Here is a 26,244-nt window from a genome sequence, read left to right on the forward strand (position 1 = left end):
CTTCCTGCTTCCTCCCCCACAAAGCTGCTGTCCCGGCAGTGACCGTGGACATCTGCTGAGCCATTAGGCCCCCAAGCCAGCAGCTGGGGGCCGCCGTGCTGGCTGCCGGCTCAGCTTTCGCTCTGTGCTGAGAGGCCTCAGTGTTTTTTTAAAGTGATGGTTCTCCAATTCAGGAGATGGTGCCAGGGCCTCTCTCATGCCCTAAATTAGCTACGGTCCCCGAGGATTTTAAAGGCAGGTTCTGACCAGAGGGAGCACTTCTGGGCACCCAGACTTGCCGCTTAGTCTTTTCTGTGGCCTTGATCTGAAGGTCCCTGTTCCTCCCTGAGCTTCAGGGCCTACATTCGTGAATCCCCAGTTTTAGATATTAGACTGTTCTAGATTGCCTCGACTTGAGGAGCCTCCCTGCTGAAGAGAGAACTCGGTCAGCAGGAACACAGGTGGGCCCGGAGAGGGTGGGCCCTGCTCCCTGGAGCTGGGTGAAGAGGGAGCAGCCGGCCCCTGCACCTGGCTCTCCCTTCCTCCCTCCCTGGCTGGGGCCACACCACACGTGGCCTCTCTGTCTTGCTGGAGAGGGGAGGGGTCAGCTCACCCTACCTTGCTTTTCAAAGAGCCTTGCCCTGGCCCAACGGAGGGCTTTGAGGGCTTTGTGCTTCAGCGGGATCCTCTTCCCCTTGGGAGAAGGCAGAGCTGGCTAGGATGTGGCTGCTCCTGTCCTGTCCAGCCCTGTGGGCTGTGAGCCCCTCCCAACTCCCCTGGCTTCAACAGTAGCCTGTGGTTGTTTGAATGAGACCCAGTTTACAAGTTCAGTCTGCTGCTCTTTCCTCTTTTGTTTGTTTTTATTCCTTCCTTTGATTAGAAGAAGAAGCCATTCATGAATAAAGATGCAGTGCAGCTTTATGGTAATGAAGAGAACTCATTCCCTGGAGCTTTCTGTGATTTAGGAATCCTGCTTTCTTCTTTATAAAAGCAGAATTAGCCCTGATGTGCCATGCCAGTCCAGTGCTCTTAGCCTGTTGTGGTGCGTGCAGCAAAATCATTTCTTAAAATCCTGTTTACCTGGATTTTCTCAAAATTGGCATTTGACCTTATCACATACAATATACAGACTGTCCCCTGTTTAATTGACTTTGCCTTAACTACGTAGGGTTTTCTCCCAGACCTTGAACTGTCTCTTCTAACATGGTCAGCTTCAGCTCCTAGAGTCCGAATCCTGAGAATCCAACAGGACGGGTCCTTCGCCTGCTCAGACTAGGGCACCCACCCATCTGTTCTCTGCCGCTCTCCATTAGCTTTGCTGGAATCTGGAATTTCATGAAAATGGGATCAGACGGTATGGGTTTTTATGATTTTTTCACAAGTTACGCATTTGGATGGTTTATTTCTTTTTACTGCGTTGAAATACTCCATTGTGTGAAGACCTCACAATTTGTATATCTCGTGTTTGGTAATGGTCGTTTCGGCTGTGCGCCGCCTCTGGCTGTTAGAGGTGGAGCTGCTAATGTGTTTGTGTGGATACATGCAGTGATTTCTGCTGGGTGAATACCCAGGAGTGGAATTACTGGACCACATGGTGACCGTACATTTCCCTCTACAAGAAACTGTCAGACTGTTCTCAGAGGGGGTGGGCCCGCGGAGGCTCCGGATGGAAAGGTAGGAGGGACTACTTGCGTGCATTTTGGCAGAGCTTGGTGTGATCAGCCTTAGAATCTCATCTCCTGATGAATCTCATTGTGCTTAGAATCTCCCTGTGCTGCGGGTAGAGATGTAGCTCATTGTGACTTCAACCTGCTTGACACTGACGACTAACAATATCAGCACATCCTTAACATGTGTCCTGGCCATTTGTGTCCTTTGCTTGTTTTTTTTGGTTGGGTCTTTTGTACGTTCTCAGTATTCAGCGTGTTGGTGTCAAATGTGTGTATTGCAAATATTTTCCTAGTGATTTCCATGGGCATCCATTCTTGTTTGTTTAATATATTTTTAGAATCAGCCTTTTTCTTCTTTTTCTTTTCTTTTCCTATATCCTGCTGGGCTCTTGGATAGGATTGTGTTGAGTCTCTAGAATAATTTGGGAGGACGACGACTATATGAACAGTACAGAATCTTCCAGTCTGCGAATATGGTATGTCTCCTTTTATCTGGGTCCTCATTACATTTCATAGGTGTCTGTGTGTCGCTCGTTCTCATAGTTTGTTAAACTCGTGGGTGTTGTGTGTATGTTAATGCCGTCACACCTGGAACCAGCCTTTCTCCTTCTTCAACCTCTCAGTTGTTCATTGCTAGTAAGAAGCTGATGATTTTGGAGGGAAATTGCCAGACCAGGGCGTCCACGCTTCCCGGAGGTGGCCTGAGAAGGGTTTGTAAAGGGGGAGGCACTTGGTTTTACCCACAGCGAGCTTGCTTGGCAGCGAAGCTGAGAGCCAGGGCAGGCCTATGGCAGAACACATGAGCGGAGCTGGAGGCAGAAACACAGGAATGTTCTGAGAAGAAGGGGCAGTAGCTGGATCGGGCGGCCCAGAAGCACAGAGAGGTGGGGTGTGGAAGGTGTTGCATATAAGGATGCTGGGGCCTCACTCCCGGGGGTCCATGGCCAAACGCAGCTAGAATCTGCTCGGGGGTGCTTGGGAGCTCTGCAAACAGGGGATCTAGAGCCTTTTCACTCCCTCACTCAGTCATTTGTGAATTGTATGCTCTACCCAAAACAAATACAATAAATTAAAAAATTGCAATAAAATTTACCATCTTAGCCAATTGTAAGTATAGAATTCAGTGGTATTAAGCATGTTCATGCTGTTGTGCCTCCTTATCCTCCCATCTCCAGAACTTTCCTGTCGTCCCAGACCGAACCTCTGTACCCACGAAACACTAACTCTCCTTGCATCCGTCCCCCAGCCGCTGGCTGCCCCCATCTACGCTCTGCATCTATGGGTATGACGCCCCTAAAGACCTTGTCTAGGTGTCCTTGGGGCCTGGCTTGCTTCACTTAGCAAAGTGTCACCCGTGCTATCATCTGGGTCAGAGTTTCATTCCTTCTTAAGGCCGAATAGTGTTCTGTGGAGTGAATGGACCACACTTGGTTATCTGTTCATCCTTCGAAGGACACGTGGGTAGCTTCCATCTTCTGACCATTGTGCCTGCGGACCATTCTTCTTTTTTTTTTCAAAATTTCAGATTCCAGTTAAAGAGAACCACCCTTAAGGGCAAAGGGCCTCAGAAATGAAGCGGGGATTTGGAGCTAAAAAAATTCGACATAAAATGGTTGGCCAGATGCTTCATTCCTAGCACCCATCCCCCTTCCTGGCTGTTTTTATTTACTTGCATGTTCTTGGTGTGTCTAATTTGAGTGTAAATGATCCTGCTTGTTTCACTTATTATTGTCTACCCACGCTTAGGTACCCAAGTATCTGGACACGGAGGTGGTTTTTCTTAAACAGTTAAATCTAGTACAGTAAACAGCACACAGATTTGCATTTTCCTTTTCCATCCTTCTATGGCTGTTATTCTTTCGTCCCTCTGCCCAGTGTGCCTCTTCCGGCGCCAGCCCCCCTATGCCAGGTACTCCTAAAAGCCACGATCAGAGTCACCTTTGCAGAGATGGAGACCCGCCAATGCCGGCTGAAAGACATCAGTGACTCTCCCTTTCACAGACTAATGGATCAGGAGTCCCAGTGCTTATCTGCTGCCCTAGATAATGAACCTTTGGAAGCCGGGCTTGCTTTCGGTTTTGACTAGTGTCTTGAGCACAGTTGGTGTTTCGCAACTTACTGCTGAATTAAATGAACTGGCGTAAATGGAATTAGACCTACTGCGTTCTCAATATCATGCCGAAAACTTTGCTTGCAACCAGCTTGATTTTCATCCCTAGCCTCTCCGCCCAGTTTAGGAATGAGGCTTCAGGAAGCAGGAAGTCAGGTTACCTATGTTATTAGGATTATGAAAGATATTGCCTGATCTAGCTTTTGCTCTTCTTTTCCTTTCTACGAAATAATAGAAGGATCTTTCCTTTAGGGCTTGCTTTTTCTATCTATGTGTTAATCTGACTTTTGTGAATCATGATTGTCGGAAGGAATATGATTTGCAGATTTTTACACGAATTCCTTTGAGGGCTTTTTGCTGGCTCTCTGTAAGCCGGAAAGGAAGATTCTCGGGACTTAGACTATGCATATATATACACATACTCTTGTAGAAATGCAGGTGTTCCCCTGGGATATTGATAAATCTAAGATCCACTTTTCAGTCAGTACTGGAACTACCCATGACTGTCACAGGTCCAGACACCAGAGAGTGAGAAGAAGAAACCTTATTTACTGTAACTTTTCAGGGTCAAATTGAACTAGCCTTAATGGAATGCCCCGAAAGTCCCCGGCTTTTATTTATAGCTGTCTTTGGATCTCCGGCAGTCTTGCGAGGCCCATAGCTGTTATTATCCCTGCGGTGTAGACAGGGCACGGGGAGTCAAAGGCATTTGGTAGCTTGTGCTCAGAGCCCTCCATCTGGTCATTCAAATCACGGTCATCTGAGTCCTGAGGAATTTCAGATGTGGTCTAGCTGAGGGAACGTTTCCAGCCAGACAGGGTTTAAAGCTATGCTGCTTTCCCTGAGATGGCTCAGCCCGGCCTGGCCTGCGGCAGCCCATTTAGATCATCTGCAGGGGCCTGTTGAAGTATTTGCAAGTCCGCCTGAGAGTCCTCCCTGTAACCCTATAAGGGAAAATATGCAGTCGCGGTGCTGGGGAATCCACTCCTTTGCATTGGTGCCGCATGAGTTCTGTCTGTCCTGAGCGCGCCCCCAAATATTCTCCTCAGGATCCCTGCTGACAGAAGGGCCCTGACCGGATGGTGGTCAACCTGTCTGGGACAGTGACCTTGTCAGAATCCTCCTTTTGCTACTTTCAATGCGCATGTTCTAAGAATATCACAGAAGACACGCTTGCTGTGAGAGGACCGTCCGGGGTATTTTGCTCTGCAACTTTCTCTTCCAAACAGATCTCAGGAATTTTGTCTGTTATGGAGACGTAGAAACAAATGAGTGAACAGATTCACCAAACACATTGCAACTGTCGGGTGAGTCCCGGCTCCCGTATCGGGCACGCTGCTGGGTGCCCTGGGCACAGAGAGGAGGCAGCAGTCCCTGACTTCAGAGGCCTGCTGCCTGCTGCGGTGGACAGACAGGTTTACCTGTGATTCCAGCAGAAGCTGGAGCTGTGATGGAGGCAGGCTTGCCTGGTGCGGAAGGCGCTGCCTCCCAGGGCGGGCAGGTAAGAGGCTTCCAGGATAAGAGGTGTGGCAGGGGGTGCATGCGAGGGCGAGCCAGGCGCGCAGCAGGAGGTGGCCATGAGCTATACAGCGCAGCCCTGCCTGCCCTGTGTTCTTTTGTGATATCCGATTTGGAATCCCAGGGAGAAAATCTTCTCCCTCACCAGGGTTATAGAAGAATTCACTTTATAAATCTTTGAGGACTTGGATGGCCTCACATTTTATATTTTGATTCTCAAGTATCTTTGCAGTTTTTTCTGGTATATGATGTAAGTATTTAAATTGATCTTTCTTCTTTCCCCAAATGATCACCAGTTGTCCTATCTCCCGTTAAGAGGTCCATGTCTTCCCCATTGGGTTTGGGACACTGCCTTTCTCAGAGGCCACAAGGTATACAGGCCTCTTCGTTGAAATTCTTTTCTGTAGAATCAATTCAACTGGGAATTTATCTACCAGTATCACACCTTTTTTTTTTTAGATGTTATTTATTTCTTTTAGAGAGAGAGGGAGCGCACAATGTGGAGGAGGGGTAGAGAGAGAATCTCAAGCGGAGTCCCTACTGAGTGCAGAGCCTTATGCAGATTTGGATCCCAGGACCCCGAGATCATGGCTTGAGCCAAAATCAAGTCAGACGCTCCACCAGCTGAGCCCCGCCCCCCGGGCCTCCTCTTCCCTTTTCAATGATAGAGGATAGGGCCAGTCCATCTTCATTGTTCTTAAATGTCCTTGCATGCTCGCTGGTATATTACATTTATTCGTGAATGTGGAGAGAATTGACCTCTTTCTGATGTTGTCCTTTCCATAGAAAAGGGACAATTTGTCATTTGTTTAGATTTGCTTCTTTGTCTTTCAGGAATGATTTAAGTTTTCTGCATGGAAGTTTTGCACATTTCTTTTTAAATTTAAGTGTTTTACTTTTTTCATTGCTTTTCAATGAAATCTTTTTCACTCTGTCTTCTAGTATATATTGTTTGGTAAAAAATTAATATGGGAAAAGCAATAGTTTCTACATATTCTACTACTTTATTCAAGTTTTTAAAATTATTTTTATTTTTAGTAGGTTTATTATTAATAACCATGTATTTTTTTTTTATATATTTTATTTATTTGACAAGGATCACAAGTAGGCAGTGGAGAGGCAGGCAGAGAGAGAGAGAGGAGGAAGCAGTTTTCCCACTGAGCAGAGAGCCCTATGTGGGGCTTGATCCCAGGACCCTGAGATCGTGACCTGAGCCGAGAGCAGAGACTTTAACCCACTGAGCCACCCAGGCGCCCCTACCTTTGATTTTCTATGTGTAATTTCTCATCAGCTGCAAACAGAGATCATTTTATTTTTTCTTTTCCATCCTTGAGTTTCTCATTGCCTTCTCATTTCTAACTGCATTGGCTAACACTTCCAGTATTGTGTTAATGGCAGTGGAGCAAACAGGCATCCTTGGCTTATCTCTGACCTTACCCAGAATGCCTGACTAGGATGCTGTTCTTGTTTTTGTCTCTTGGTGTCTTAGTTTCTTGGGGCCGCTCTAACAAAATACCATAGCCTGGGTGCCTGGTAAAGAATAGAAATTTATTTCTCCCAATTCTGGAGGCTGGATGTCTGAGATCATTGTTCCAACATGGACAGGCTCTGATGAAGGCCTTCTTCTGGGTAGTGGGCTTCCTACTTCTCCTCCTCACCAGTGGGAAGGGCACTAATCCTCTGCAGGAATGTCCCACCCTCATGACCACATCACCTCTCAAAGGCCCTGCCTCCCATTACTGTCACAATGGGCATTAGATTTCAACATATAAGTTTGGGGGGGATATAGACATGTACCCTATAACAGTTAGTACATGTATTTTATTAAGCTAAGAAAGTACATATCAATGCCCATTTACTGACTTTTTTAAAAATCAGGAATGAGTATTGCATCTTGTTGAAGGCCTTTTCACGATCTATGGTGAGAGTCATGATCTTCTTACAAGATTTATTAATATGATGAATAATATTAGTAGATTTTTTAGTCTTTCATATCGAGTCATCCTTGTATTCCTGGAATGAACCCCTTTGGTCATGGTTAGCTATTAATGTATTGTGTGGATTTCTGTTTGCTAATATTTTATTTAGGATTTGTACCTTGATATTTGTAAGTAACATCAGTCTTTGGTTTTCTTTTATTGTGCTGTCTCTATCAGGTTTAGGCATTGCTTTTGTAACGTACTTCTAAAAAAGAGAGTATTTGAAAATTTTCTGTACCTCCTCTCTGGAAAAATTTGGGTAGTAAGGTTTGGTGTTTGAGATTTGGCAGAATTCACCTGTAAAACCATTTGGGCCTGGAGCTTTTATCTGTGAGGCCAATCTTTGACAACTTTCTCTACTTCTATTGAAAATTGATCTGTGTACGCTTTCTAAAATAGTTGGTAAATTGTATTCTTTTTTGTGAAATTATGTATTTCACCTAATTTCAAATGTATTTGCACAGAGTTGTACAGAATAGTGTTTCCTGACTCTTCTTAAGGGAGGGGAGCACATATTTAAGGATGTCATCATTAAGAAAATAAGAAGCGTGTGAGCACTGTTCACTTACTGTGTTCATTGATTCCAAGTCATACAGTGAGGTTCTAGAAAGAGGAGCATATACTAATTGTAATGATGCCAGCTACCATTTGTGAAATACTTGGTTCTGTATGTAGAGCAGCCCATTTAGTCCTTATGATGATACCGAGATGTGTAATCAGCATCTCATTTTAAGCATGGAATAATTTGGGGGACTTACTACTCACTCACCCGAGGTCACAAAACTAGGAAGGCTCATAACTGGGATTTGGATCTGATTTGTATGGCTGTGAAGGCTGAGCTCCTTCTAAGAACAGAGTAGATGAGGAGGACCAAGTAGAGACAGATTCTGGGAAGGGGGGGTTGTGATGAATGGAATGGCCATTCCACTGTAGACATCCACGCCACTCTAGAGGACTGGCAGCACTTGGAGGGGCAGGGAGGACAGTCAGCCCGGTGATCGGGGTGGGCTGGCTGGCAGCAGGAGGTAGCCCTGGGTGCGGTAGGCAGGAACCCCAGAGCCTCACACGTTGAGAAGGGCACATGGAGGCTGGCAGGTCAGGGTGCCAGCTGGGGCTGGGGGTGTGGCTGGCAAGGGGAGAGCCAGGGACACTGGGGAGTTGAGGGAAACATGTGCTTGTTTTCAACGGAGACTAGGTGAGGGAAGTTGCGTCAAGTTTCTGCACACTAGGCTGGGACCCTGAAGGGAAGAGCTGCCCCAGAGGGATCTCCGATGAACACATAGCGTTGAAAAGATGCCCCGCTGCCCTCGTGGTTGTCTGGAGACACTGGCTAGAACTGAGGACGTAGACAGCACTAGGTCTCTCATCACTGAAGTTTGCAGACTGAGAAGACGTGGACTGAGCAATGTGTGGTCTGTGCCTGTGACCCGTGGAGTGATGTTAGTCTGTGAACTGGTCCTTGCCTTTTCTGACCAAGCAGCAGGAAGTTCTGGGTAGTGAACTGTGTCTGCCTGGAGCTAGTCACAGCAGGCATTTCTTCTCCTTATTTGCAGGATTTGCTCTCAAAGAGTGGTTTGATTTCCTGAGCAACTACAGGTGGACCCTGGGTGCTCCGTCCTTGCCCCTGGAGGAGGCGTGTGAGGAAGACCATTCCGCGCAGACCAGGACACTCCTGCCTGGCCATCAGGGCACCCGGCTCCCGGTTCAAGCCTTTATACTAAATCCCGTGTACATTCCGCAGGTAGGTCACTTCCTTTCTTTGGGGCCCAGCTTCCTCCCATGTGAAATAAAGGCGCTAGATCTGATGGGCCCTTCTGGCTTTCAGATTCTGTGATTTGGGCAGTAAGGTGGATCAGATTCCTTTAAAGTGGCTTTTGGGTCCCACAAATAATATTGCCCATTTCTTTTATGTTGTTGAAATGAAGGAACCCACTGGCGAACCTGAGAGGTTTGCTTTCAGGAATAGGGGGTTGATCACAGAGGAATCATGTTGCTGGACTAGATTACTGGTCTGCTGTGCCATCTAGCCTTTACTCACACTTTCCCTTTTCATATAGGACTGTGGAACACACTGGCCACTTACAGGAGAGCAGAGTCTCTTGATTTAGTAGAGAAATCCTTGGGCTCTGGAGAAGGGAGTGCTGCTTTTCAGATGCATAGAATATATCCTGAAATGCCTCTGGGTGATTTCCCTGCTGCCTTGGGAATCTTAAATTCTGTAGTCAGGTCTCTTGTGTGGCTCTGGGTGCTTGGGGGAAAACAATTTTTTTTTTTTTTCTGGAAGTTACTGATTTGCACCCGTGTTCTGATCCCAGTCAATGTTCAGTGACACCCATTGTGCCCAGGATAACGGGTGTGAGGGTTAGGGGGTCGAACAAAGGAAGTGCGAGCCCGGAGTCCAGGGTAGATGTGTTCCTGATTTGCTTCCTGTCCTGTGTCAGGCTCTTCACCTTTCTTCATTATATCTCTGCCATCTGTGGTATTTCTAAGATAACGGGAGTGTAAGGATCAAGGGATAAAATACACTGAGAGTATTTTATATGGTGGATTGTAACTGGTTGCTACTGTGAACACAAAGCCCTTTGGCCCACGTTCCGGGCACACAGATGGAAGTGGTCCATCAGACTGTGCCCTTGGTAAATCTCTGATTCTTTGAGCCTTCTTTTCTTCATCAGGAGGTTGAGGGATTTGGATGAATTATCTGCAGTCGTAAGATGCTTTTGTTTTTAATATTTGTTTTAAAAATCGCTAGTAAAATAGCTATGGAAGGCACAGTTTGAGCAACATCCTTGAAGGATGTGATGGTGTAGAGAGCCTGCTCTGTGTCACGGGAAAGAAGTTATTTGGGCGCAAACACCAAGGAACGTGACGTAAGAGGACTGAACGTCCTCGTCCACCATGAGCAAAATGTACGATGTGATGGGGTCGCTAGCAGAGGCACGAAAACCGAGCAGCTAGGTTCCGACTCCCATCCTGCCTCTGATTTTGAACAACGTGACCTTGGGCAAGAACAGAATGTTTCTCAGGCTCGGTTTCCCCGTTGGTGAAATGGGGAAAGTAAGTCCTGTGTCAAAGGGCTGGTGGGACAGTTTGTTGGAATGTATGCGAAGCCCGTAGCCTATTGCCTGGTATGTGATCAGCTCTGTGTGGTTGCCGTCATTCTCTGTGTGACGTCTCTAGGAAACAATGAGATGTTGCAGGGCAGGGGTGGGGCAGGGGGACAGAGCTGTATCAGGATGAGGACTTGGGCCGCAGGTACTGGAGGAGGTTAGAGGTCTCCTGTGAGTCATTTCTGACCCTGGAGAGGCAGGAGGGAACCAGTATCAGGCAGTGGAAAAACTGGATATCAGGAAGATAAGTGCTGGGTTGCACGTGGAGAAGGGCACTTGGTATGTGTCTCTGAACACCTCACCTGAATTCCTGGATGCTGGATTGCCGTGCCTGTCCTATGAGACCATCCCCATGCATAAGCCTGCATGTTCCACCTCCTGCTGTTCTCAGACTTACGGGAAAGGCATGTTCATATCAAGAACTTTAAACTGAAAATAGAGTGCAGAGACTTCTTATTTATTTATTTATTTGAGAGAGAGAGAGTGAAGAGAGAGCACGGGCAGATGGGGGCAGTGGGAGAGGGAGAAACAGTCTCTCTGTGGAGCAGGGAGCCCGATGTAGGGCTCGATCCTAGGAGCCTGGGATCATGACCTGAACCAAAGGCAGATGCTTCACGACTGAGCCACCTGGGAGCCCAGGTGCAGGAACTTCTCGTTCCTCCCTTGCCGTGGTGGCGTGTCCATGAGCTATGGGACATTGTGCCCTGATCTTCAACTTGCATTTCCCAAGTGCATGGGCACCAGAAGGAATGCAGTGTTGTATGGGACGCTATCTGTGCACATTGGGACAGGCAGTCCTGTGGGGGAGGTAGATGGCTCAGTACATGATTATAATTCTCTACAGGGTGCCGTGGAGGTGCTGGTGAAATGAATCACCCTCTTTTTTTTTTTTTTTTTTTTAGGATGCGTGTTCTTAATTATAACTGACCATGTTATTGCTCTTAAAAAAATGGTCATGGCATCTCTCCAGGCCTGGGTCATTTCAGAGAGTAGTCGTGGAATGATTATCATGAAAGGGTCCAATCAGGGCGTTTGGAATCTGATCTGTGTTCAGGTTCTCACTGCTGCCATCTCGCTCTGTGGCTGTGAGCAAATTATTAGCTGTGGGGACACCTGGCTGGCTCAGTCATTAGCTGTGGGGACACCTGGGTGGCTCAGTCATTAAGCGTCTGCCTTGGACTCAAGTCATGATCCCAGGGTGCTGGGATCAAGCCCCACATTGGGCTCCCTGCCCAGCGGGAAGCCTACTTCTCCCTCTCCCTCTCCCACTCCCACTCCCCCTGCTTGTGCACCTTCTCTCACTGTGTCTCTCTCTCTGTCAAATAAATAAGTAAAAGATCTTAAAAACAAATTTTAAAAAATTAAAGCTGCAGAGGCTTAGCCACTTATTTGCCTAGTAGCCTTTGTCGACCCCTCTGAACCCCTGTTTGCTGAGCTGTGAACAGGGGCTGATAATACCATCCGACCCCTCTCCGGGTCTCTGGGAGCAGAGCGAACTCACACCTGTCCAGGGACGAGCACAGTGCGGGCACTTGAGGCCGCTGGGGGAGCATTTGCTTGAAGACAAGTGACCAGACCGTTGCTCGCTTCTCGTGCCCCCGCAGATGGGGATGAGGGGGTCCCTGCAGAACTCCCAGGAGGAGGAGAAGGCATCGTGGGTAGTAGGCCATCAGAAACTTATCACTTCTTCGCTTGCGAGCTGTGCGTCCAGAAGCACGGGCTTTCCATGCATGTTGGACTGGGGGACTGGTTATCCTGAGATGAGTCAAGCACAAAACGTGCTCTTAATGGGCAGATCCACTGTTTGGAGAAAAAAAAGCGAAACAAAAACCGACCCACATATCACTTGATATCCAGTTATCGGTATGGCTGATGCAAGACGGGTGAACTTCTGTAATTAAGGAAGACCACCACAGGGAGGAACAAATAGGGGGTGATTAATGAGAGCAGGCAGGGAGAAAGGGGATGCTGTGGGCTTGTAGGGCTCAAAGGGACTCTTTTTTTTTTTTTTTAGTTTATTATTTATTTGACAGAGAGAGATCACAAGTAGGCAGAGAGGCAGGCAGAGAGAGAGAGGAGGAAGCAGGCTCCCTGCCGAGCAGAGAGCCCGATGTGGGACTCGATCCCAGGACCCTGAGATCATGACCTGAGCTGAAGGCAGCGGCTTAACCCAGTGAGCCACCCAGGCACCCTCAAAGGGACTCTTAAGGGTATAATGTGGTTTGTGGAGTCTGTGACGATCCTGAAATGGAGTAACTTTTCTGATGATCACACTCTCAAATTTGGGAGGTCCTGCACCCAGCGGTGGGGAGAGCTGTCTATGCATTGTGGCCTTGGTCTGAGATTTCAGCAAAAAGAATACCATAGAGGGCAGCCTAGTAAAAATCAGCATCATGATCATTCATTAGAATGATGCAGGTATGCCATGTAGTTCAAGTGTACAGGTGACCAAGGAGAACCCAGGAAGGTCTTGGGAAGCCCATCAGTGTGTGTCTTTGTCCTCTTTCCTCACCTAGTTTCTGGCATCTGAGCGGGTCTGCCCATGCTCCCCTGGGTACTGATTACTGGGTCCTTTCCTCCACTGGTACAAGCTCCTTGTTCTGGCATGTACATGCTGAAACATGGCTCCCATGTCTATGTGTTTTCAGCTCGGGAAATCCCAGCTGCCCTTGAGTTCCTGGTCCCAGGCACACTCTCTGGAAGGAGTATCGGACAGGCCAGCTTGGCACAGGGTGGCCCAGAGAGTTGTAACCTGGGAGCAAGAGGGGCTGCTGGCCCCATAGGGCGGCTCTGGCTGCCCAGAGGCCACCTGCGGCCGAAGGTGCTGGTCTCTGAGCCGCAGAGCACAGCTGGACAGGTGTCCCTCAGCCGTGGTTTTGGCAGACTCCCAGCGAGGAGGGGTCTTCATGAATCCTCTGTGGGAACTCTGTCAGGGAGCCCAGGGCAGAGACAGGACAGGCTCAGTCTGAGGTCCTCTTCAGGCATTCTGATGCTGCAAACCAACTCCTAAGTGAAATCTTTCAGGATAAATGTAATCATGCTGTATGCAAGAGAGGCTTTTCTGGAAAAGAAAATGTGTGAATGAAGATGGGCTGCTGTGAGTTTCACATAGGCTCATAAGCATTTTCCACATTTTTGCTAATGGCCACCCTTTGATTTTTGGATGAGGTTGATATTTTTTATTGTGGTACAATATACGTTTTGTAAAATTTGCCATTTTCACCCTTTTTTGAATGCACGGCTCAGTGTCATTCAGCACGCTCACTCTGGTGGGCAGCCGCCACCACTGTCCATCCCATTGTTGCTTCATCTTCCCCAGCGGTCAGTTATCTCCGCAAACTGAAACCACCCATGGATCATGGACTCCCCATTCTCCCTCTGGCCCCCAGCACACACCACACCACTTTCCGTCTCACTGATCTTGATGACTCTAAGTACCTCGTATAAGTGGAATCAGACAGTGTGTGTCCTTTTGTGACTGGCTGACTTCACTCAGCACGATGTCCTTAAGGTTCCTCGTGCTCTAGCAGTTGTCAGAACGCCCTTCCTGTTTAAGGCGGAGCAGTATCCAGATTATCGATATCCAGATTATCACGTGTGGCGACCACATCGCTTTACCTAGCCATCCACCAGCGGGCATGTGGGTGGTTTCCACCTTACAACTATTCTGAATAATGCTAGCAGCACTTCTTTCTTAAAGGACAGATGAGCTTGCTTTCCCCTTAGAATCATCGCGAAGGTGTCTTACTAATGAAAAAGACCTTTAAGACTTAATTAATCCAATCTCTTCATTTCATAGAGGGAACATTCAGTGAGGACAAGTGAACACTTTGGACTCATGTCCATTTCTCTATCCTAGACCTACCTAAAACCGTGAGAGTGTTGGTAGTGACAACAGCACGACCTTTAATCCTGAAGAGTGTTGTTGACTTGGAAAGAATCGCACGGACCGAACTTTTTGCTTTGGACTTTTTGGTCCCAAAATACATATTGAACATTCCAAAGAGTTCTTATTTACATGGGTGTATCTGTTTATATTTATCATATTCGAATTAAAAAGTGGCAGATTTTTAAGGTATTTATTAACTCATTAAAAATATATTTACAAAAAGTAACTGCATCTGCCAAAACAAGCTGATTTGGGGGAGAGTAGCCTGCTTCAGATTTCGGCTAGCATCTCCTCTACCTGTTCTGATAAAGATGGCTGAATTCTCGTATGTATTTCTGCGTTCACCTTGTTGTGGAGCATTGTTTTAGAGGAAGCACAAAAAGAAAATCTGGCTCACACAGTTACGTAGTCAGAGAAGAATTCTTCAGAGCCCCTTCAGAAAGCTGTCAATATTCTTCTTCAATCCTACACCAAAAATTGGCAAGGGGTAGTTTCTTAAAGGTTAGTTGCAACATGGGACCTGAAGCTGACTCATAGAACACTTCATTCTGTGTTACAAACAAATATTTCTACTTCTTTTGTACATTAGATCCGTGTCTGTGTGTGATTTCCTGACCTCACTGATCGCAGAATGGTTCAGAGCTTCTAAACGCTGACACACCACATTATATCCGATCAGAAGAGGTTGTTGGCCAGTTTCTGTCCCCATCTGATCAGGAAAGTCTCTGCTGAGAAGTGGTCATGCTCACGGGGGTGGGTACAAGTGTTTGAAATTCTCACTTCCACTTGGAATCTCGAATTTTATCATTGGCAACCAAGGTTGTCATTGTTTACCTTGACGTGGTCAGGTCACTTTGTTCCCTTTTGGGAAGATGCCGGTCATATGCGCAAACTGTGTCCTTGTCGTTTGTGTATCATTTCTTCTTCAGTGCTGCACAAGAAAAGCAGCATAGGGTGACTTGCGCCTTAAACAGCGCACACGTGCTTTTCTTCCGACGGCCGTGGTCCTCCAGTGGGCAGGAGACAGGCTGTTTGCATACTTAATCCTTTCATCACACGGGATCCCAAAAAAGTACATCATCCAGGGCTGAGACAGAATAAAAGCAGCAATTTGTACCACTCCATCAAAGCCACTCTTGAGTGACAGTGACATTTTCATTTTTCCTGCAAGTGTGTGGTGAGGGATTCAGTGACCGCTAGTTTCTTCTGCTGTCCCTGCCTTGATGTGTGGCCGGAGGCCCGCAGCATAAGCCCCTTTGCCTTCGCACCATTGACACCAGTAAAGGAGAATAATGCTTCAGGGTTAGAAAAATAGTCGGGCCTCCTGCGCGCCCTAAAGGGGCTTTGGGGGCCCCTGGAAGGTTCACACCATGATTTGTAAATCGCTGACACCAGCCATGTCATCGGGTCCTGAGTCAGCTGTGATCCTAGAAGGAAAAGACATGGTCAGGAGTCCAACCCCAAGTCTTCCTCGGCATGCGGCGACTTTGTCGTCACTGCACAAACATGCTCACAGCCTTCCTGGGGATGGAGCCAGCCCTGCAAAGGCAGAGCTGGGGAGTTGAGTTTCCAAAACCACGTCCTGGTGGTTATGTGAAAACTATTTGGTATTTTAAACTCCCATCTCCTCCTCAACATTGAAATTTAATATCATGCAATTGACACTGTGATGATGTCAGGACTTTGGGTCATGACTCCATGTGTTGGCAGCATGGCTTGGAGCTTCTCCTCGATGACTGGAGCTTCTCCTAGAAAAATCACTGTCTCAGAGCTAAAGCAAAGGAGCAGCGTGTTAGCCCAGAAGATCACACATGAATTTTCATAGCCCTGGCTTCGACACACCTCTTCAAGCTGGAATACTGTATCCTGTGAAGCTAGAATGAAATGCATTTCTATTATTGTGTTTGTCCCCCACTGGGTCTAACAGCTCCCATCCCTCTCCTTCATTTGCAGCAATGGAAGAGTTAATCGTTGAACTCCGTCTCTTTCTTGAGCTCCTGGACCACGAATACCTAACGTCAACCGTCAGGGAGAAGAAGGCAGTGATCACAGACATCCTGCTGAGGATACAGTCATCCAAAGGTGTGTCTGCTCTTTTGTCTTCCAGTCTCCTTCTGTCTCTAAACCACCCTTAATCCACTGTCTTTCTCAGACACATTTGTTTGCTCATTATTGTTTATTCGTCACACTGTCCCTGGGCGTGTCCCTGTGTGCCAGGTGCTGGCGGTCTCTAGCCGCAGGAAGGCAAAGCCTTTCGGGAGCTGATGGACTTAGTGGATGACTATGTTCCAGTAACTTCATCTCTGTCTGCTCCTCTTCCCACCCCACCGCCCCCGGAGCTTCTGCCTTGGAGGGACATCCTGCAGGGGGTGTGGTAGAGGAGAGGACAGAAAATGGCTCCAAATAGTGCCTGACCCATGGTAAACGCACAGTCACCATGACGGTTCCTTTCTCCCGTTGCTCCTTTTAGTAGTAGAGGGGGCACCCCTTCCCTCTGCTCGGCTATTGCCCACAGTTGTTCCAAATGCGCCATGGCGCTCAGGCTTCTGGCCTCAGGGGTTGTGTTGGCTCTCCCTGGTGCCTTGTCCTCTTCCTCTGCTCCCTGGGTTCCCACCCTCTGTCTCTCCGCACATGCCTTCCGATGCTTTCCAACTCACTCATTCTCCCCTGAGTTCATTAGCCTTGAGCCCGTCTGCTGCATGTTTTTCGTGGTAGAATTCCCATTTGTCCTTTTTTTCCTTCTCTCCTTTTTTACCGTGCCCACTTCTGTGCCCGAAATCCCCACTGTTTTTCTGGCAGTCAGGCTTTGTGCCTTCATAGCCTGATCCCTGGCTGCACCTCTTGCATGACCCAGGACAGGTGACTGTTTTTGTGAGGTGGTCCTTGTGGGTCTTCCTGGGGTTGGGGGGTGGCTGGCCTGGAAGGAGTCCCACACCCAGATTAAACTTTTCCTGCCTTTGCTGCCACAGTGCTCAGCCCATCACGCTTCCTAAATCACTTGGGTGTAAACTTGTCTTCCCAACTTGAACACAGCTGTGCCGAGAGCTCAAGCTTAAGCCAGCGGGACATGCACGGCGCCCATGTGTCCCAGTATCTGACTTCAGGAGGGCGCCTGATACAAACATAAGGCTCCCCGGGGCCACGCCCATGCCTGGATCCACGGATAAGTACTGACCTGAGCAGAAGTTGAGGCCGAGCAGCTCACCTTTGCGAGACTGCGAGGCGTTGGAAGAACCCAGGCTTCAGTGCTGGCTCCACCGTCTCCACCTGCAAATGCTTTAATTAGTTCTGTAACCTCTTTTCTTCTTCCCAGCCACAGATCCCCCACCTAGAGAAGAATAACAGGATTGTTGTAGAGGGGAGACAGAAGTTTGCCCAGCGATCACAATGGGGCCGAGGGAGGGGCAGCAGCCAGGGACACTGTCCGCACCCTCCTCCTCCTCACCTTCTCTGGTTTTGGTCGATGCTTCCAGGTTTCGATGTGAAGGACCATGCACAGAGACAAGAGACCCCCAACAGCCTGCCAGCACCTCCCCAGATGCCTTTGCCGGAGATCCCCCAGCCGTGGCTGGTGAGTGCGCAGTCCTGTCCGTCACAGCCGCTGGGCCCCTGAGCCACTCAGGGCTCTGGGCAGGTAGTAACAGCCCAGATCTGGAGGAAAGGAGGCCTTGCCTTGCTAGAGACTCTCCTTTGGGTGAGTTTCTAGGGCTGCTGGTACCAGCCAGGCGGGAGGCTGGTGTCCCCTTGGAAATGGCTGGAGCTACGGATTCACAGAAATCTGTTTTCAAGTCAAAGCTTTTCTTTTTTGATTGGAGGCACGACAGTGATATAGAACATGGAGACTTGACCCTTTCTCTGGGCTTCCTCTGGATTTGAATACTGTAGTCAGCACCTTTAATCTTCATTGTTCTGTTTCTTCTGGGATAAAACAGATGTGTGCATTCCAGGAATGCGTATTTTATGTGAGTTCTTCGCCACCTTTGCATGTGCTGTTTAGCTTCTCCTGCCTTTGGCTGTTGGCTCATTTGCTTCCTCAGGAAAATTTGACTTTCATTCAGAGTCAGAACAAACTCAGTGACTTGGCAATTCTCTTTGTAATGTTTGCTTTCTGCATAAGGCATTTTTTTAAAAGATTTTATTTATTTATTAGAGAGAGAGCACCACATGAGAGAGAGAGAGCTAGCAAGCGCAGGGTCAGGGGGCAGAGGGAGTGGGAGAAGAAGGCTCCCCGCTGAGCAGGGAGCCCAATGTGGGTCTCCATCCCAGTACCCCGGTTCATGACCTGAGCTGAGGCTCGACACCCGCAGATCTAACAGCGGGACCTCATTTTCATGTTCTTTTTTTTTTTTCCCCAGAGTTACTCATTTTCTTTTACTGTTATCTTGAATGAATTTTTTTTTTTTTTTAAGATTTTATCCATTCACTTGACAGAGATTACAAGTAGTCAGAGAGAGAGGAAGGGAAGCAGGCTCCCTGCTGAGCAGAGAGCCCAATGCGGGGCTCGATCCCAGGACCCTGAGATCATGACCTGAGTGGAACGCAGAGACTTTAACCCACTGGTCCACCCAGGCACCCCTCATGTTCTTTTAATTAAACTAAATGTTCACCTGTTGGAGATGGTGTTTGTTTCTATGCTTCCTTGAATTTCTCGAGTTGTGCGGTGGAAAATGGCTGACCTCTTGTCAGGGGCGGGGAGCACATCCAAACGTCTGTTTTGTAACACTGACGATGCCTCCATGTGCGGAGAGCATGTTGGACTGTTCTTCTCTGTCCGGGCCTGGGAGTGAACGCAGTGACAGCCGAGGGTGTCCCATGAGACCCAGTGGCCCTTCAGCAAGGCCAACAGACTTTACTCAAGTGTCCACAGGAACGTGAGGCAGGGGATGCCTGTGTGTGTGTTCGCAACTTCTCCCGAATCCTGGAAACAGCGGACAGGCTAAGGGACACGTTGGACCGTCTGGTTGAGCTCCCTCACTTTCCGACGGGAGACTGGACTAGGCCCAGATATGCATGTGTTTCATCAGAACCTGTCTGGGAACGGTTCATTTTGTTTCCCACTGAGAGTGCGCAGCCATCGTGCTGCTATTCGCTGTGTAGCGCATGGGTGTGGAGCATGTGTGAGCGGCGGCAGCCTCCCTGGAAAATGGATCCCATCTGTGTGGGTGTTCCTGCTGGCCAGTGCCCACGCTCAGGCAGCCGTTTCCCAGGGTTCCAGATGCCCACGGCACCTGTCAAGCCTCCTCCTTCCCCCTCTTCTCAGAACAGCACAGAACCGTGATCAGGAGTCTCTCAGATCTTTCTGGTTGAGAGAAGGGAGCAATGGGACCCCTTCTAGAACTCCACATCTGTCTGCTACCCCATTGAGGCATGTAGAAATACTTTTATTCGATCATTTAGTGACAGGGCGTTATGCGGTATTCAGATGGCGTGTGGGAGAGCAACTAAGCTCTTTGATAGTATAGGGCCAGAGTTTATTACATAAATGTGATCGTTTCTTATGTCAGCAGATAATAATGAAGGGTTTTTTAAAAATTGTTTTAAGATATTCATGGTATAAACTTTACCATTTTAACCACTGCCGGGTGTACCATTGGGTGGCAGCAAGAGCTTTCAGAGTGTTGTGCAGACATCCCCACCCGCAGTCTCCAGACCTTTTCCATCTTCCCCCATTGGAACTCCAACCCCATGAGCACTACCCCCCCACCCCACCACCCGCATCCACTCTGCTTCCTGCCTCTGTCCCTGGAACTGTGAACATGCAGTCTGCTCCCTTCCCACCCTCGTGTACTGCCTGACCAAGACCTTCTTTTTTTTTTTATTTTCTTTTTAAGATTTTATTTATTTATTTGACAGAGATCACAAGCAGGCAGAGAGGCAGGTAGAGAGAAAGAGAAGGAAGCAGGCTCCCTGCCAAGCAGAGAGCCCAATGTGGGGCTCGATCCCAGGACCGTGGGATCATGACCTGAGCTGAAGGCAGAGGCTTTAACCCACTGAGTCACCCAGGCGCCCCCTGACTGAGACCTTCTAAAGCAAAGTTGAGACAAAAGTCCAACATTTAAGACAAGAAAACCGTTTGTGTCCTGGTGAAATCAGATGCGATCCTCTGAGTGAACAGGAATCATTTGTTCTTTTTTTTTTTTTCCCTCTTGTCTTTCTGAGTAGTTCAGTCTCATGGGTAATTCCTGTGGCATCTTTTAAAGATTTAATCTGTGGCTGTACTCCAGATACGTCTCCTGTGGACACTCCCATTGGGCTGTTGGCCTTCCTGGCAGCTGCCTTTCTGCTGGTGGAGGCGGGAGATGACCCAGCTCCACGGGGCTCCACTCCGTGTGCATGAACGAAGCCAGAGGGAGCTTGACAATGCGGTTCACTGCCTTCTCTTGATGCACGTGCCCTATGGAATGCAAGTTGAGTAGTGAGCGGAATGGAGCAAGGCATAATTTGGATAAAAACTTTTATTTTGCCAGGAAAAGTGCTCAGGATTTGTGCTATTTAGGAATGAACCTCTTTTGCAGTGGAGACTGTAAAATTCTGTTGCCCCACTCATAAGGCTCACCCAGTGGCATGCACACCTCCCTAACAAGGCTCGACCATGGAGGAGGTTCAAACTCACAAATGGGGGCCCACCGAGCTTCTGAAGTCTCTGTGTCAGTGATGGAACAGATTTGGACCCTGAGCTCTGCTTCTCTGGGTTCTAATTATGTTATTCTTAATGGAGTTCTGTCCATATAGGCACAACAGTCTGGTACCCACCGTCTACACAGAATTCAGGTCCGAAAGTGATTCTGATACTTTCCTCTGCTAGAATCAGGGCTCTTTGTTTATTGGTGATTCTGGTGCAGAGGCTGAGTGATGGATGGGAGAGGAGGGGAGGGTGGTGGGACAGATACCCGTGGCGACAGAGAGGGAACCATGAAGAGCACGGGGCACGAGGAGTGCTTGCTTTCCAAGCAGGAGGGAATAATGGTGGAGGACACGCGAGCATGCGGGTTGGACCCAGTGGGCTCGGGGGGCTGGCTGGCTCCCTCCTGGAGCGGGTAGAACAGGGGCAGCGCAGTCCCGTTATGATATAGAAATGCAGTGCGTGCCATTCCCCAAGCCCCAGCTCTGCGCCCAGGCCACTCGGGCAGACTTCCGGCTTCTCCACTGGTCAGCCCATCACACATACGCATGTGGGAACCTGTCGGGGCCTCTCACCTCCTGGGCTTCTGTTCCCTCCTTTGTAAGATCTATCAAAATGTCAACATCTCAGTGTTAATTTCTGAACAGGAGAAAAATCTCTCTAAAGCATCCCAGGGCAGCGTCTGCCACATGCAGGCAAACCAGAAACATTGGGAATCATTGTTCGAGTGCTCAAATAGTCACGATAACAATGATAACTATGTCTCTGCCCTATAATTATATAAACATAACATTTATTATTAGCAATGGGAAAAAAATTATTATTAGTAATGGAAAATGTCAGGCTTCTTAAATCAGCAAAGGCAAATTCTAATGGGCTTTTTTCCCCCCCAAAATTGGGAATTTAGTTATGGCCAAGCCAGCATGTAGGTTGTTTTCCTACCCAGTTGTTGGTATGGCTTTTCTAGTGAGACACGGACCCCTGGGATGAGAAGCTTCCCTAAAGTAGAGTTGTTGCCACTGACAGCCTAATCTGTCAGAGAAGCATTCCAGTGTACTTGACCTTGCCTAGTGCCTGGCACTGGGCTGCTCCCATCTCTCATGTCTGGAGCACGGCCGGGCCACCAGCAGCCCTTCCTCGGGGAGGACAGTCTCTCATGTTTCTTCTCTAGTCTCCTCCAAGGCTATGTGGTTGGAGTGATTTGTGGGAACCAGTGCAGGAAGCAGGTGACGGGGGCAGGATGGCAGTCAGGTCCATGCACAGACTCGCTATCTTCTGGTGTTGGGGGGAGGCGCGCAATCCAGCAGGAGGGGTACCACGCTAGTGCGTGCTGTCATCGGTAGAGGGACACCGCAGCCTCTTGCCCCAGCCAGTGGCCATCACGTCATTACCATTCAACGAGTCCCCGACATCAGCTCTCACGAAGGTCTTGAGACTGGTCAAGCTGGCGTAGCCTGCTGACCTGCGACTTGGTAAGAACTGCAGCATCAGAATCTCGGCATGGGGCTGGACGTCAGAGGTGCCCCCATGTCCAGTGAGGACGCTGGGGCCCAGAGTTACGGGGAGGTCGCTCGGCCCCAGGTCAGCATGGGGATTCGAGTTTTGCTTTTTTGTCCTGTGCTCGCACTTCCTGCCCATGTTCTGCTTTCTCGGGTTTTCCATGACCCCTTTTGGAAATCTCTCTTCCATGTTTTTGTACTTTTAAAAATCTCCTGTTGATGGTGATTTCAGTGAATTCCTACCTATTGCAAAGGCTCTGAAGGGAGTTTCTCCTCTGAAAAAAATGGTACTAACAGTTTGGGGACCTTTTTTTTTTTATCCTGCCCCCCCCCACTTGCCCTTAACAAGCCATAATTCCTCTACTTGAGTGTCTGAAACCCAGAATTTCATGGGTAAGTGGTTTTTGGGAGAGGAGTGTGGGTCCCTTTGGAGAGAGAGGGTGTTCCTCTATAAGAATTTGTTTTTGAGGGATTCCTGGGTGGCTCTGTTGGTTAAGTGCCTGCCTTCTGCTCAGGTCATGATCCCAAGGTCCTGGAATCAAGCCCCCCCCCCATCGGGGGGCTTCTCCCTCTCCCTCTGCCTGCTGCCCCCCTGCTTGTGCACATATGCTATCTCTGGCAAATAAATAAAAATAAAATCTTAAAAGAATTCATTTTTGAGGGGCATTACTTCAAAGCAAAAATGATTTAATTTTTTTCTGTTTTTAAAAATGATAAATTTTTAAATTTTAGAAATGACACATTTTGTGCAGGAGAGCCAAGCCATAGAGATATACAACCTCTTACAGTGTTTTGCTGGATGACCTCCTGTCTTTGAGCCTACACACACTCAGTAATGTCAAGGGCTCCTAGCATACGTGTTTCCTCCCACTTACCGGTGTCTGGTGGAGGGTTTTCACGGAAATGACTTCAACACGTAAGCACTGTCCTTTCCAATGCCTGCACATGAAGGTGTCCACACGCCATCTTCTCTGGGTGAAGATTTAGGTGGTTTTCAGATTTTGCTAAACAATCTTCTATCGAACATCTTTGTACGTTTTTGCCTGCCTGACCAGTTGACCTCTCAGCATGTGTTTCCAGAAGCAAGAATAAATTGGATCTAAGGGCAGAGCCGTTGAAAAGCTGCCGCACACACACGGCCGCCCGCGGGGTCCGAGAGCCCACTGAGAGGGCCGTGAGCTAGGCAGCCGGTGGCCTCAGCTGGTACACTTCGCCCATCTCGTGGCCCTAGGAAGGGAGTCTGTGCTGTTTCACAAGCGTTTGTCCGACTCAGCTGTTCATGATGCTTTCCCAGGACATGAATCATTGGACTGTTTCAGCATACCAAGAGGAAGTTGAAACACTCTCTGTTTCATGAATAAAGACACCCAGTGAATCGAGCAGCTCTTTTCCAAAAGCAACAAGCAGAGATTTTAACCCGGGCACGGGCTGCTGTTCAGACCTCGCCCGGGGCTGAGCACCGTGGATCCGGTTCTGTTTTTAAGCCCTGCCTCTTGGGGAGGTTAGGGAGGCGCTGGGGACCATCCAGCGCATGACCACAGAATGACACAAGTAGGGAAGGCAGTCTTGCAGGAGGCTAGCGTGGGGCCAGGGGTTATTTAGCCCAGGGCCCCAGGCCTGGGGCTGGAGGGGAGATAACTGGGTTCCAGCAGAGGGAGGAAAATTGTGTAAATGACCCTTCATCTGGCAGGAGGAAGGAGTGGGTTGGATGCCCAGAGGGTGATTAGTCACTCACAAAGGGCTTCTTGGATTCAGAGTTAAGCTGTTTCCCATCCTAGAGAGTTTATATGAGTGTAAATCCTTCTGGTTCCTTCGGAACAGCATTCTGCTTAGAAACTTAACTTGGTAGATCTTCAGTTTGGGCTTGCTGTTCTGTTCCATGCTCGGTGATGCCGTCCAGTGTGTGTATAGTATATAGGTTGTGTGAGCTAGTTAAGAGAGGAAGGGGCTAACTATGAACAGAAAGAGGGCTTTAGTGGCCAGACCTGCTGCAGGAGAAGCCAGCTCGGTCATTTACCAGCCCCCGATGTCGAGGAGGCTGTTGTGGACCCTGAGCCCACTCTGTGTCGTGACGTAGGAGGTAAACTGAGGCCTGCCATGAGGGGTGTGCCTGACGCCACCTGTTGCCAACGCAGAAGCGCCTGGTACAGTAGCAGGCACATAGCCGGCACTTGCCAAATGCTGGCTTTCCTCACCCTTCCTTCCCATCTAACCCTGCTGTTGCGGCGAGGGCTAGTGAGTGACGGGAGCAGCAGGCTCCCAGGTACCCCTGGGAAGAGGAGTCAGCACGCACTAGTCGTTGGGAGCACGTGAGCAGAGGGGGTCTTCACATTTGGACAGTCCTGCCGACTCTTGTGTTCCCACATCATGGATTTCAAACCAGAGCGTCAGTCCCACAGTCTGAGAGGAAGCCGTGACGTGCTTGGTTTCTGCTACAAGCAGATTCCTTCTCGACACAAGTTTCTTTTAGGGAGTAGTGCACCCGTGTTGGGAGCGAGGTGAGATCGTGGGCAAGCCACTTTCCTTTATCCAGCCGCTGCTCACCTGGTGGGACACAGTGATGAGCACCAGGGAATCTGGACAGTTCCTGTGCCCCAGAGGCCCCATGCAGGGGTATGGGCCCAGGGGATGTGGGAGGGTCAGTGGGGGGGGGGATGGGAGAGGGAGACCCCCATCTCAGCTCTGGGTGGGGCCCAAGAGAGGGCTGGGAGTTAGCCCCTGCCTGAAGCAGGCCATGCTGGGATGCTCAAGGCTGCTGGCCATGAGCGAGTCAGTGTGGCCTGACTCACTGTGTGTGGCCACGGCTGGGCTGATGGTGGACGTGGGCGAGGAAGCAGAGGAGGCCAGTCAGGAACGGAACTCAGGAGCTCTCTGCTCAGTGCTCTCTTTTGCCGTGGACTTGACAAAGGAACGTGGCTAATGCCGGTCAGCATATTCTAGTCCAAGCTACACAGTTTTTTGGTCATGGCTCTGATCTCCGTGACTTCTTCCTTTTTCTCCTCAGCCACCCGACAGTGGGCCGCCACCGCTCCCGACGTCCTCTCTCCCGGAAGGTTACTACGAGGAAGCCGTGCCACTGAGCCCAGGGAAAGCTCCAGAATACATCACGTCAAGTGAGTGTTGGGGTGCCTGGCCCCCGCCAGCCTCTGGAAGTGTGGGACTGTGGGAAGCATGGCCTGCTCCTGGGGTGTGGAAGGGGGTCGGGGCAGTACCAAACACCAGGGGCATGTGGAGCTTGGGCAGTACTGTCCCCAAAGGGTAAACTGAGACAGGGCTTTGAAGCCTGCAGTGCATTTTGAAACTCAGATGGTCATCTTTCTCTGACTCACACCAGTGAGACCTTGTTGCTCTGGGTCTTGGGTGTCAGTGAAATGTGTCCTCTTTGGTCACAAGGCAGAGACTTGCATGGTGTGTGTTTGTGGTGCTCCTTGTGGCCCCATGCCTGCTGAGGACGTTGAAGGAGCCTGGATACAAAATCACCTGTCCGTCTCTTCTTGCTTTCATACAGGTTCTTCCAGAACCTTCCTGCCGAGCTGGAGTTGTCCTGGCCCAGCTCTGGTTTTCCCTCACAAGTACCTCTGTGGTTTGGTTTGGGATCACTGGCTTCATCCCCCCCCCCCATCAATGCTCTGTCAGGCTAGGAGCTGTGTCTCTGAATGCAGTGGAGGGAGGGTGTCCTCGTCCCCATGGATGAGGGAACCTCGCTTTTCTCATAAAAGAGAAAACAGAAAGTCGGGGATTTCTCGTTTTATTTTTAAATTTTTTAAAAGATTTTATTTGTTTATTTGACAGAGAGAGATCACAAGTAGGCAGAGAGGCAAGCAAAGAGAGAGGGGAAGCAGGCTCCCCACTGAGCAGAGAGCCCAAT

The 26,244-nt window shown here is 49.0% G+C and overlaps 1 protein-coding gene across 8 annotated transcripts in view; it reads left to right on the forward strand.

The window, feature by feature from the left end:
- The window catches only part of AFAP1 (actin filament associated protein 1), a 130,648-nt gene that overhangs the window by 41,286 nt on the left and 63,118 nt on the right, over window positions 1-26,244 (forward strand). For 5 of the 8 annotated variants that reach the window (XM_045075285.1, XM_045075296.1, XM_045075299.1 and 2 more), the window contains 4 exons: window positions 8,810-8,997; window positions 16,209-16,337; window positions 17,729-17,826; window positions 25,381-25,489. In XM_045075285.1, the coding sequence (XP_044931220.1) occupies window positions 16,211-16,337; window positions 17,729-17,826; window positions 25,381-25,489 (334 nt within the window). In that variant the 5' untranslated portion in view covers window positions 8,810-8,997; window positions 16,209-16,210. Of the gene's footprint in view, window positions 1-2,103; window positions 2,126-4,757; window positions 5,261-8,809; window positions 8,998-16,208; window positions 16,338-17,728; window positions 17,827-25,380; window positions 25,490-26,244 lie in introns of those variants that run through there. The other 3 variants (XM_045075309.1, XM_045075305.1, XM_045075311.1) reach the window with 3 other exon arrangements.

Source organism: Mustela putorius, unplaced genomic scaffold (genome assembly GCF_011764305.1).
Source record: "Mustela putorius furo isolate JIRA1106 unplaced genomic scaffold, ASM1176430v1.1 tig00000083_pilon_pilon_pilon, whole genome shotgun sequence".
Taxonomy (NCBI): domain Eukaryota; kingdom Metazoa; phylum Chordata; class Mammalia; order Carnivora; family Mustelidae; genus Mustela; species Mustela putorius.